A 12,494-nucleotide genomic window follows, 5' to 3' on the forward strand; every position below is an offset into this window, starting at 1 on the left:
ACTAAATAAAATAAATTTGAAAGTTTACAATTTCAAAATATTGTTATACATATCCTCCACTTTTCATCCATATCAAATTTCTCTGGCGTTGCACAAAACACATTGGAATTAATAAGTCATTTTGTTTGACCCATAGACCTTGAACTTTGACCCACATAATACATATGCCTTGGTTAGTTTTAGAAGTTTGAAAAATGAAATGAAGAAATTTCGAATTTATGTTTCTTCTCATCTGCGTACAAATATCGGTTATGCTTTTAAACTTGTACAACTTCAGGTAGGTAAGTAGATATGTAGGTAGGTAGAGAGGTTAGTTAGGTAGGTAATTCCCTGTTCGATAAACTAAAATTTATTTCATAGTTTGCGCAGGAGGGTATGAAAGCGTGGGTGTCCCTGTAGAGGAAGACTTTAAGAGGGTGTTATGGCTATAGAGTGAGTCTTCATCCTGGGAGTAAGGTTTATTCTAGATCATTCTGCTGGGGGAAGGCTCACTCTAGAGCGAGACTACCGTGGGAAGGCTCACTCTAGAGCCAAACTTCCGTTGGGGAGGTTCACTGTAGAGCCAGACTTCCGCAGGGGGGGGGGGGGGAGTCTGGCTCTAGAGTGAGCCTTCCCCCTGGGGGGGAGTTCACTATAGAGCCATACTTCCGGGGGAAGTTTCACTATGGGGTGGGGGGTCTGGCTCTATAATACCGGCATGCTTTTTATGAAATGCTGGCTCGAACATTTCATAAACAGATGCGGTATTTATACCCTTAATTCTAGAAATGCTTTTTTTAAAAACACAGAACGCAAAGCAGGAGATTTTTTCCAAGGTTTTTCAATGACGTTAAATGACTTATCATAGTACTATAGGTATAACTGTATAGATACTAAATACTTACTAACATGAAACTTTATGACATAATTAATTGAGATGAATAATTAATGAGGTATTTGGATGTGCCGGAGAATATTCTGTGAAACTAAAGATATATGAAATTAAAGAAAACAAGAGAACACTTTTTTAATTTTATTCTAATTTTCACGTAGCCATACAGAATCATGTTCTGGGAACTAACTGGACATTCTGAAATGAAAAACCAAATATTTTAACATAATTACGTTTTCAAATTCCTTTTTGTTGAAAAAGGTAGTAATATTCAATGCAATCAAATATTATATGTATCCTGGAAATCAACAAAAATTTATAGCGATCTATTGCTTTCAACTTATGTTCAGTCATTTTGTTTTAGATTTAAAAGGGTATGTACACGATTTGAGCTGAAATTTTTCTAATTCTACTTTTCCATTTTTAATTTTTAGATTGCTGAACTAAGGTATTTCTAATTAATGATCAGCAAAAATTTGAATGTCGGTTGTCGAGGCATATAGGAGATACAGAGCTCACAATTCTTTGTTTTGTAAACAAAGCTCATGTCATGTTTTTGTTTACATAAGTTAAATATACCAGAAAAAGTTTCGTTTAAAGCAGGTTTTGTCATTTTACAAGTTTTAATCTGAACACAATTAAATTGTTGCTAGTGTTTGACACATCTCATTTTGTTTTAAACATTTTGTTTTATTATCTATAAAGCAATCTATATATAAACAAAATATAGCACGACCAGTGCTGAGGACGAGTAAATTATATTCATTATGTAAACCTAATTCGTTAGGACATAGTAATGTTTTAAAACATCAGGGAATGAAAAGCACTTCGCTGTAAGCGTGAATTCATTATAAGTGTGTTCACTGTAATCCTGTTTTATTGTAAACGCGAATTCAATTTAAGCGTGTGTGCTGTAATCATGTTTTACTGTAAGTGTAAATGCATTATAAGTGTCTTCGCTGTAACCGTGTTTTGCTGTAAGCGAGAATTCAGTTTAAGCGTATTTGCTGTAACCATGTTTTACTGTAAGCATGGGTGCATTATAAATGTATTCGCTGTAAACGTGTTTTACTGTAAGCATTAATGCATTATAAGTGTATTCCCTGTAACAGGGTTTTACTGCAAGCGTGAATTCAATTTTAGCGTGATTTACTGTAAGCGTGAATGCACTATAAGTGAATTCGCTGTAACCGTGTTTTGCTGTAAGCGTGAATTCAATTTAAACGTATTTGCCGTAACCATGTTTTACTGTAAGCGTTAATGCACTAAAAGTGTATTCGCTGTAACAGTGTTTAACTGTAACCATGAATTCAATTTAAGTGTGTTTGCTGTAAGCATGTTTTACTGTAAGCATGGATGCATTATAAATGTATTCGCTGTAACAGTGTTTTACTGTAAGCGTGAAGTCAATTTAAGCGTGTTCGCTGTAAGCATGTTTTACTGTAAGCATGAATGCATTATAGGTATATTCGTTTTAACTGTGTTTTACTGTAAGCGTGAATTAAATCTAAAAGTGAACTCAATCTGAGCGTGCTCGCTGTAACCCTGTTTTACTGTAAACGTGAATTCAATTCGAGCGTGCTTGCTGTAACCGTGTTTCGCTGTACTACCAACCGACAGTGTACATCAATTTTAAACACCCCCGATTTTATGCAAAAATTTGAAATCGGTACTTTCCCGTTACAAAGTGAACGCCTAACTACTAAGCTCCAGCGACCAGTATATCAAGTGGGAAATAATTAGGTCAAATGTATAGATCCCAACCCATGTTACGTTCGTATAAAATAGAACATATGCATGTATATCTACGAATGTAGCACATATCAGCTAAATATATCTGTCTCTCAATCTTTCTCATAGCATGTTCTTGTGTTCTCGGTTAATAAAAAATTACGATTGAAAAAAAAAAAGCATCATACTGCTTCTCGCATATGTAGGTCACGTCCCTATGGTTACATTCGACATCGACCCATTTCAGATCGTCGCCCACCCATTCCATCATCATACAGTTGAACGTTGCATTGCTGGTGGGGCGGCCATCAGCCCAGTTCGTGTAGGTAGAGCCTATCGGTAAACCGGTCTCTATCCATCGCCATGAGCCCTCTACAGCAAAGTCAGAACCTCCAATCCAGTACCGGTAGTACCGATTACCTATGATACGTAATTCATTATTATTATCTATAGTAGAAGTTAGTAGTATTAGTGATTAAAGTACCACAGTAGTAGTAGTAGTAGTTTATTCCTTGTGATTTATCGTCAGATACCGCATATATGCACTAGTTAAATTTCACAGTACTATGTAAATGAAAGTTGTTTGTTTCATTGACTAAGACAGATAAGCGTGGGTAGGTGTAAGTGTATGAGAACGTATTCGTGTATACACGTATACATACATGTGTGTGTATACATGTGAACGTGTGTTTGTGTACGTGTTGCTGAATGTGGGTACTTGTATTTCTGTATGTGTGTGTGCACCTTTGAGCGTACATAGTGTATGAAAAGGGTGCTATATAAATATGGTATAATTATTATTACTGTGTTTTGTTGTTAGAGAATATTCACTATAGCCCAGATTTTACTGAGTTTAAGTTAATACTCACTGTGCATGACACTCAGAAATTGCTGTATTAAGTTAAATACTCACTGGGAATTACGCTCAGAAATTGTTATATTAAGTTAAATACTCACTGTGCATGACACTCAGAAATTGCTGTATTAAGTTAAATACTCACTGTGCATTACACTCAGAAATTGTTGTATTAAGTTAAATACTCACTGTGCATGACACTCAGAAATTGTTGTATTAAGTTAAATACTCACTGTGCATGACACTCAGAAATTGTTGTATTAAGTTAAATACTCACTGTGCATGACACTCATAAATTGTTGTATTAAGTTAAATACTCACTGTGCATGACACTCAGAAATTGCCGTATAAAGTTCGCTTTCGCAGCGTTGTCCACCGTCGCTAGATATGCTTGTTCATTTTTACAATAGGTCTGCAAAACATTTCAAATTATTCCATTGTGGATTTATATTATAGAAATACAATATTGCAAACAATAACGATATATTTATAATCCGTAGATTTTATCCAATGACGCATTGAAATTATGAAGAAGAAAAAGCCAATATAATTCATACCAAATTGTAAATTCATTTCAAAAAATGACAGAATTGTTAGCCTAACTAAACTATGGGGTCATGAAATGAACGTTTCCACTTCATATTCGTCCGTCATTTGTTTGATTGTACCGCTACGTGACACTTCGTAACAATTAGTAAAGTTTAAATAAAGGCCCGCAATTCTTCCCAATAGTGGATAAGAGGCAAATCGCGAATTTGAAGTTTATAATTTTCTCACCAGAAATACATTAATGTACATATAGTGAAAACGACCCACTCCGACACCTGCACAATCCGTTTCACTGGGCAATATGATCCTTACTTTCATTCTGAATTTGATATTTTCCCTACATAACAGTGGTCGCCAGTGCCTATCTGATGAAACAGGTTACACTGTACAGTGAATGGTTCCGAGGCACCAATAAGTCCACAATTAGAGATAGAAAAGTAACAGAATGCATCTCAGATTTCATATTATAGTCCTAAATGTCTGAAGATTTCATATTATAGTCCTGAATGTCTGAATAGGTTTACAAGTTACAGTACAAAATAACATTTAAGGACTATTCTTCTCGTGTAAACATACCATTTGTCAACGTAGTCAATGCAATATTGGTGTATAATCAATCAATTTGATTAAACTCGGGGTGAGCAGGAGCATATTTATTTGTTAGGTTTTACGTAATATTATAATTCTAAAAAAAAACAAACTCGTCTTCAATAGATTAACAAGGCATTGACAAAATACTGCCAGTCCAAAATGAATGTTACTTTTTGCTCGTTTGCGGTTGCTAATTACAGGTAAATGTAGTGTGAAACTATTGAAACTGATAACGTTAACTAGGGATGAATGTGTCGACTTCAATCACACTAAGGACGAGAAAGACAGGCGATATTGAAAGCTGCGTGCATTGGTTTGATCAGCAGTAACGCTCAATTAGGACGGACAGTAAACCAATCGTATTGCATACACTTCGGGTTTAATTTTGCCCACTCCATAACATCTTTTCAATACCATCAAAGTAAAAATGATATTTTCGTGTAATTTAGTCTATTTCATCAACTTATATGAAATGTGATAATGCAGGATTATACAAAGCAAACTATATGTAACCAACCCCTCCCCTCTGCCCCCCCCCCCCTCCCAGGAATCAACAATAAATCATTTTCCTTAAAAGGGTGCATGTAAATGTACTTAAATATGTGGATTCTAGGAGAATAGACACCAACAGTCTTGATTGTGATTATTTATTATTTTACCAATTTTCACAGCTTTAAATTTATTTCGAAATTGACGTGAAAATGAGGCCACAAAAGACTCTTACACTGGGTGTGCCTTGTCTTTAAATTTACTATTACATGTGGAAGCCATACAACTTGTATCAGTTTGATGAAAAATCTTCAAAATGATGTCAAACCAAGAAGAACGCAAAGAACCGGTCTACCTCACAGCCGATGAAATCCCTTTTGTTGTGACCAAAATAGAGACACTCTCCGTTGAATTCTGCCCAATCCAGGGGACATCCGCACAAAGTGCAGGCGATAGCTGCAAAACAACAATTCTTAGTGCAGAGAGAATACATGTAAGTCAATTCTTATTCAGACGATCCTTGAATTCGAAAATTATATGTTTACTTGCAATATTAATGGGGGGTTGGGAGAGGTATGGGTATATCTATTTTCTGGGAATGTTCTAAAATGTTATTCATTTTCAGATCAATGATGTGATGTGACCAAATGAAAAGAGACCTCCTAATGGTATCCTGTGCAGCACATTGTTTTGTTATACAGAGCATGATGAAATTTAAACAAACAAAACAATAATTTAAAAACAAAAACAAAGTATTTCATGATCATGCATGAATTCATTATATTACACTGTACATGTATTTCATTTAAACAATAAAATGCTTTCTTTGTTGCTTCATCGGGTGATAAAGGTAGCAAGCATTGCAGGGGGGGGGGGGGGGGGGGGGAGTCATAACCGAAGTAAGCGAGTTATATAATTTTTCTGCAATGATTGCTACCTTCATCACCCAATGAAACAACAAAGAAAGAAATTTGATTGTTTATATTTATATCTTTATGTATTTTTCTTAAATACAAACCAAATCTAAGCATTAAAATATCGTATGATTGACCCATAAAACGTAAAACGGGATAGCCAATGTACCCTTTAACCTTGATGACGCTCCATATTTTGATAATGATTACACAGACAGGTGGTACTAAAAACCGGATCAAACTAGTTTGCACCAACATGCATTCACTGTAAGATGAAAGCAATATCAATTTCAAAAGAAATATAAGAGAATAGATTGAGTGAATGTAAATATAATCACTTAAACAGCTGAGATAATCGCTTAGCTATCGTCCAGAAGACAGTCTTGATCGAACATTATTTGCAAAACAATTTCTGTAATCCTGGCTTAAACAAAAAACAAAAACAAAAACAAAAAAACCACAAAGTCAAAATACCTGCTGAAATGAGAACGAGATGTCTAATCATGTTTCTCTTCAACTGTCCAAAATGTTATCACCTAAAAGATCTGTGTCATGTCTGAGAATCTCGAACGAGATAGTACAGGCGACCTTGTTCACAAACTAGAACTGTGAAGGTTCAGTCGAGCATCGTGACTGGTACTACATGCAGTTCCAGTTTGTGACTTTCCAAAATGTTTTACGGGACTACCATGAACAAAATATTTATTTTCTTCTTTTTTTTTAAATATAATTCCCATCCCATGCAAAAAAGAAACCATGGATTAAATGTACATGTATAGTAATAAGATTAGCAATGATGGATTAAATGTACATATGTACATGTATATTAATAAGATTGTTGATCAAATGTACATGTATATTAATAAGATTATTGAGCTTTCTGCCGATTTAGCAAGCAAGCATTGCCCATGGAAATTATAATGCAAGACCTTTGAAATGGTGGCATCTCCGTGGCGGCTCTTATTCGGGTTAATCTATGTGACGAGCTCTAATTAGCCTGCTCTTTATGGTTAATCTATGTGACGAGCTCTAATTAGCCTGCTCTTTATGGTTAATCTATGTGACGAGCTCTAATTAGCCTGCTCTTTATGGTTAATCTATGTGACGAGCTCTGATTAGCCTGCTCTTTATGGTTAATCTATGTGACGAGCTCTAATTAGCCTGTTCTTTATGGTTAATCTATGTGACGAGCTCTAATTAGCCTGCTCTGTATGGTTAATCTATGTGACGAACTTTAATTTGCCTGCTCTTTATGGTTAATCTATGTGACGAACTCTAATTAGCCTGCTCTTTATGGTTAATCTATGTGACGAGCTCTGATTAGCCTGCTCTTTATGGTTAATCTATGTGACGAGCTCTAATTAGCCTGCTCTTTATGGTGGCCTCTAATTATCTTACTTTATGGTGGCTTCTAACTCGTCTACTCTTTTTAGACATTGGTCGTAAATCTAGACCCGCCATACTCACCCCCTTTTTTGTCTGAACATTTTAAAACATAAGTAGTCAGTTAGTGATAGACGTTTTAGCTCGAATTAGATTCGAGTAGGGTATGCAGAGACATATATATATATATATATATATATATATATATATATATATATATATAGTTTTTAAATTTTTGTATTCACCTGAGGATGGATGTTGGATGTTAAAATCCAGAAAGCGCTAGTGATTTAAATATATTTTGGAACTGCATATTTTCCTACTTTTTTATTGAATTATTTTGACTGTGTGATATAAACTCTTTCTATTTGGATTATATATATATATATATATATATATATATATATATATATATATATATATATATAGGGAGCAACCACTTGTAGTTGTTGTTGATAGAAATTGAGGGTACTCTAGTTCGAGTACACTTCTAAATATGTAGAATACTATATCAGATTGAAACTGATTATCTTTTCCAGTATCAATGTAATTGACATTGTGGTTTATTAAACTCTGAGCTGTCAACAGTGATCATATGCAGCTGGCATAGTGAAGCAAGTAGCTATAGGCAGGTGGGCTACTGACAAATTGTATTTGTAAGTGACAAGCAGAAGAATTTACAGATACAACTGGCAAATACAAGTGACTATATAAGCAGATGACGTATGCAAATGGCAAGCATAAGTTGTTACCGGCAGATGTTGGCAGATACAAGATACAGAGGCCAGTGGCTACAAACAGGCATAGGTCTGACAAGTGGCAAGTGTCAGTGGCTATAAACAGGCATAGGTCTGACAAGTGGCAAATGTCAGTGGCTACAAACAGGCATAGCAAGTGTCAGTGGCTACAAACAGCCATAGGTCTGACAAGTGGCAAGTGTCAGTGGCTACAAACAGGCATAGATCTGACAAGTGGCAAGTGTCAGTGGTTACAAACAGGCATAGGTCTGACAAGTAGCAAGTGTCAGTGGCTACAAACAGGCATAGATCTGACAAGTGGCAAGTGTCAGTGGCTACAAACAGGCATAGGTCTGACAAGTAGCAAGTGTCAGTGGCTACAAACAAGCATAGATCTGACAAGTGGCAAGTGTCAGTGGCTACAAACAGGCATAGATCTGACAAGTGGCAAGTGTCAGTGGCTACAAACAGGCATAGATCTGACAAGTGGCAAGTGTCAGTGGCTACAAACAGGCATAGATCTGACAAGTGGCAAGTGTCAGTGGCTACAAACAGGCATAGGTTTGACAAGTGGCAAGTGTCAGTGGCTACAAACAGGCATAAGTCTGACAAGTAGCAAGTGTCAGTGGCTACAAACAGGCATAGGTCTGACAAGTGGCAAGTGTCAGTGGCTACAAACAGGCATAGGTCTGACAAGTGGCAAGTGCCAGTGGCTACAAACAGGCATAGGTCTGACAAGTGGCAAGTGTCAGTGGCTACAAACAGGCATAGATCTGACAAGTGGCAAGTGTCAGTGGCTACAAACAGGCATAGGTCTGAGAAGTGGCAAGTGTCAGTGGCTACAAACAGGCATAGATCTGACAAGTGGCAAGTGCCAGTTGAGCATAGGGGTTAAAAATTAAACACTAGGCAGGTGTAAAGAATATTTGTATAATTGCAACTTGTTGTACCTCTTGTATTTAAATAGACACCAGATAGGTAACATTAATGATACTCATCATTGCTCATGAGAACTCAGGGACACCGCAGGCACGAGCCTAGATACTCTGTATTTACCCGGCACGTTACAATTCGCTTTTGGGTAGTGTCGACGCTATATGAATTCTGTATGCTATAGTCTTCAATAGATAGATAGATCAATAGATAGATAGATAGATAGATAGATAGATAGATAGATAGATAGATAGATTGATTGATTGATTTTTTTTTTTAAATTCCCATCATTCGTTTATGACGTCGTTATATACGTGAAATGTCAGGACGCCTTTATGACGTCAGGCCATTTCAAAACTATTTTAGAATATGTATATCTATTAGAAATGTATGTTTTCTATCGAAAAGGAAGTCCCCATACTGAACTGACGTAAGATTGAAAATATAATAACAAATAAAGACTAATTTTTCACTTTATTCTTATCCTATATACAATCATGAACTCTTCATCAACCAATCATTCCTGAGGCATCAGCGCTTGAGCTGGAAATACAACCGTACGATGCATAAGGATAAATTGTTTTGTCTAACTGAATTAAATACCAGAAGAAATCATTGACCAAGATACATACGGCTTTTCACAAATAAAGTAATGGTTTCCTCCTCTTTCTTTGCCGTGTGTCCAGGGGTTGCATTGGTCATCTGTCCAATACAGATCGGTTCCTTCGAACTTCATAACGAGGCAGTTCATTGTGGTGTTCTTTGAGGGGTAACCTGCGGCCCATTTTGAGAAAGGCCCTACACTGCCTCCAGTCTCTATCCAGCGCCATTGTCCCTCAAAAATGTAGTCATCAGCTCCGATCCAGAACCCCGTTTCCCGAAATTCTACAATTAGAATAAAAAATGCTAAACTATTCTTTCTTTGATGCCATACCATTCATTTCATTTTGTTTTGTTCACACTGCAATAATCCATTTCATTCAGAAGAGATTCCATTGATGGTGTGAACTGTGACGCAGCACATATTTCCTGAAGCGTGTCGTGCCATTCCAGGGCCGTAAGTAGGGTTCTAAATCAGGGGAGGCAGGGGATTGGGGGCCGCCGATTGACTTTACGACTGAAAATGACACTTTTTAAATCCCAATTTATCATGTTTGTGTTTCATTTGTACTATGTAAAGAATCGTAATATGGTGTCAAAGACAAAGGTGCTTGTCTTCATTTTAAACATATATCCTATAATATAACATTTATATAATTTTATTTTCTTTTTTGCCAAAAAATCAGACGAGGCAGTTGCCTCGTCTGCCTCATCGGCAGTTACGGCCCTGCATTCACTCATTGTTCACAGCTGCGGTGGATCCAAAAGGTAATGTTTTTTGCATCAATTTGTAGGTATCAAAGAAAAAGAGAAAAAAACCATTGGGCATGAAAAATATTTATATCCAAATCTTCATTTATCAGGAAGTTGTAGGTACAACAGAACGCACTGGTTCACAGCCAAGGGTTACGGGGCGAGATCAAAAGTTCAATGTCTGATAAAAACTTAAAATTCAAATAGTTTTCTTCAAGACTCCTCACCCCTTTAAGACCATATATGATGAATGTTGAAACTAATTGATTAGCAAGTAAAACACGATTATGAATAACATTCTGTATACCTTTTCTACTGTTTATTTACAGATGAAAGTGTACATTAAAACTATCAAATGTTCATTAGAATGTAATATTATCATGTGGTTTTAAACAGTCGCTTTTTTTCTTCTTTTTCCACTGAAGTGCAATCAATGTCGGATGACAAAAACTTAAGGGATATTTTATCCCCTCCTTCCGTTAACTATTTGATTTAAAGTTTTATCCGACATCGATCTTTTGATCTCACCCCTCACATTGTAGGAATATCAAAAGAAAGAAGAAAAAATAAAAATAAAAAATAAAAATAAAAACGTAAACCAACAAGAGGTACTGTGAGCACTGCTCACTAAGAATACCCCCGCTTACCCCAATCTCCCGAAGGGTGTTGTTAATAGGTATAAATTACCTCTTTCCTAAGTGTAAAAAAGGGCATGACAAAACCTTGGGTAGTCTCTTTTCTAGGAGTGTATAAAAACACAACATTGATATTTTTGACCGTTGAGCGAGATATGACGTCATAAACTTCATCCCATTGTGGTTTGGTATTTGGAAATTATAGTATCTCTTAAAGAATTTTGTGAGTAACGGGTCTTTTAGGCTTAAAACTTGTCACCTAATAAGATTATTTTTGTAGTGCTCACAAAAACACGTTTTTTATGGGGGAAAATAGTATGAAAGAAAATTTTGACCTAACAAATTCAAACTGACTACATGCATTTTGGAACACGTGTCTTTATCATATGAAAATGTGCATCAAATTACTAGAGTGAACATATTTGTATTAACTGTCCTATTCTATGATATTTATGATTGTTCAGACTCTTTATGTACATACCATGTAGAACGGTGAGGACCTGGGTAACGAAATTATGTTTCTCCTCGTTGTCATCCGTCATTAGATATGCTCCGTACTTTCTGCATTCTCTCTACAAAAAATAAGCAAATTTAACACCGACCAAGTCATGTACGAGTGCTGCAACGTTCTTTAAAATGACACGTGAAATTCGTGAAGTGACGACGAAGTGAAGCAACCCCTTACCGCGGCGTCCACCCAGCCTCTTGGATGGTTACTGAAGTGTAAACACTCCCCTTGATATTCAGACCACTCCAAGGGGCATCCTCCGAGAACGAGCAACACGCCTGGAAATCCATATAATCTACATTATCAACTTTGTTATAACAATTTCAATAATTTCTAGTCTTTTCTCACAGGGCTAATACTATGTATTGCAGGGAAGAGTTGTCAAACTTTTTTCGCAAAGTAAATAATAGAAAATCTATTATTAAAACATGCATATTATATCTACTCACAACAAGTGAAAACGACGGCTGTTCCTAAACCATTCGCCATACCTATCACAGTTCTGTTATCAGATTGAAGTAATGTCGGTCAGTACATATAATCGAATTATGCAAAATGAAATGAAATTGAGATGTGAGTAGATAACAATGAATAAATGGTTTTGTGTATGCATATTCATTTTTACACATATCTGATGCCATCATTATTTAGAATTTGTTAAACTGTGAATCGTTTACATATGTAGAAATGGATATATGTAAACACCATTAAATCGCTAATATCAGATGTACTACACTGTACTTGCTTAATTCTACGTTTGGGCGAAGGCAGCAGAAGACAGTTTTGCACTATAGGCCCGGTCAACGTTCTTAAGAATGGAAATACCCCTTATCTGAAGCGACATTACTTGTATAAAATGTGTAAAATAATTTTAGGATACATGTCAAGTGTAGCCGAATGCTTGATGAAAAAGTTGATATATATACAATAAGTAAGTGTCACCA

General features: G+C 36.0%; 2 protein-coding genes across 3 annotated transcripts; both read right to left on the reverse strand.

Annotated features, from left to right (window-relative positions):
* Window positions 1–999: 999 nt before the first annotated feature.
* On the reverse strand, window positions 1,000–6,607 carry LOC125676225 (perlucin-like protein). The gene is made up of 5 exons (XM_048914118.2): window positions 6,476–6,607; window positions 5,443–5,543; window positions 3,780–3,870; window positions 2,791–3,022; window positions 1,000–1,069 (listed from the first exon to the last, which is right to left on the reverse strand). The coding sequence occupies exons 1-5, from the start codon at window positions 6,504–6,506 to the stop codon at window positions 1,057–1,059; spliced, it is 468 nt and encodes a 155-aa protein (XP_048770075.2). The 5' UTR covers window positions 6,507–6,607; the 3' UTR covers window positions 1,000–1,056.
* A 2,908-nt stretch (window positions 6,608–9,515) lies between these two features.
* On the reverse strand, window positions 9,516–12,107 carry LOC130052882 (perlucin-like protein). Of its 2 annotated transcripts, XM_056159038.1 has the most exons (5): window positions 12,000–12,107; window positions 11,728–11,828; window positions 11,524–11,614; window positions 9,687–9,939; window positions 9,516–9,597 (listed from the first exon to the last, which is right to left on the reverse strand). In XM_056159038.1, the coding sequence occupies exons 1-5, from the start codon at window positions 12,037–12,039 to the stop codon at window positions 9,564–9,566; spliced, it is 519 nt and encodes a 172-aa protein (XP_056015013.1). In that variant the 5' UTR covers window positions 12,040–12,107; the 3' UTR covers window positions 9,516–9,563. The 2 variants fall into 2 exon arrangements, with proteins under 2 accessions (XP_056015013.1, XP_056015012.1); XM_056159037.1 differs by having other exon boundaries at window positions 9,516–9,939; window positions 12,000–12,104.
* Window positions 12,108–12,494: the final 387 nt, after the last annotated feature.

This window comes from Ostrea edulis, chromosome 3, assembly GCF_947568905.1.
Source record: "Ostrea edulis chromosome 3, xbOstEdul1.1, whole genome shotgun sequence".
In the NCBI taxonomy this organism is placed as follows: domain Eukaryota; kingdom Metazoa; phylum Mollusca; class Bivalvia; order Ostreida; family Ostreidae; genus Ostrea; species Ostrea edulis.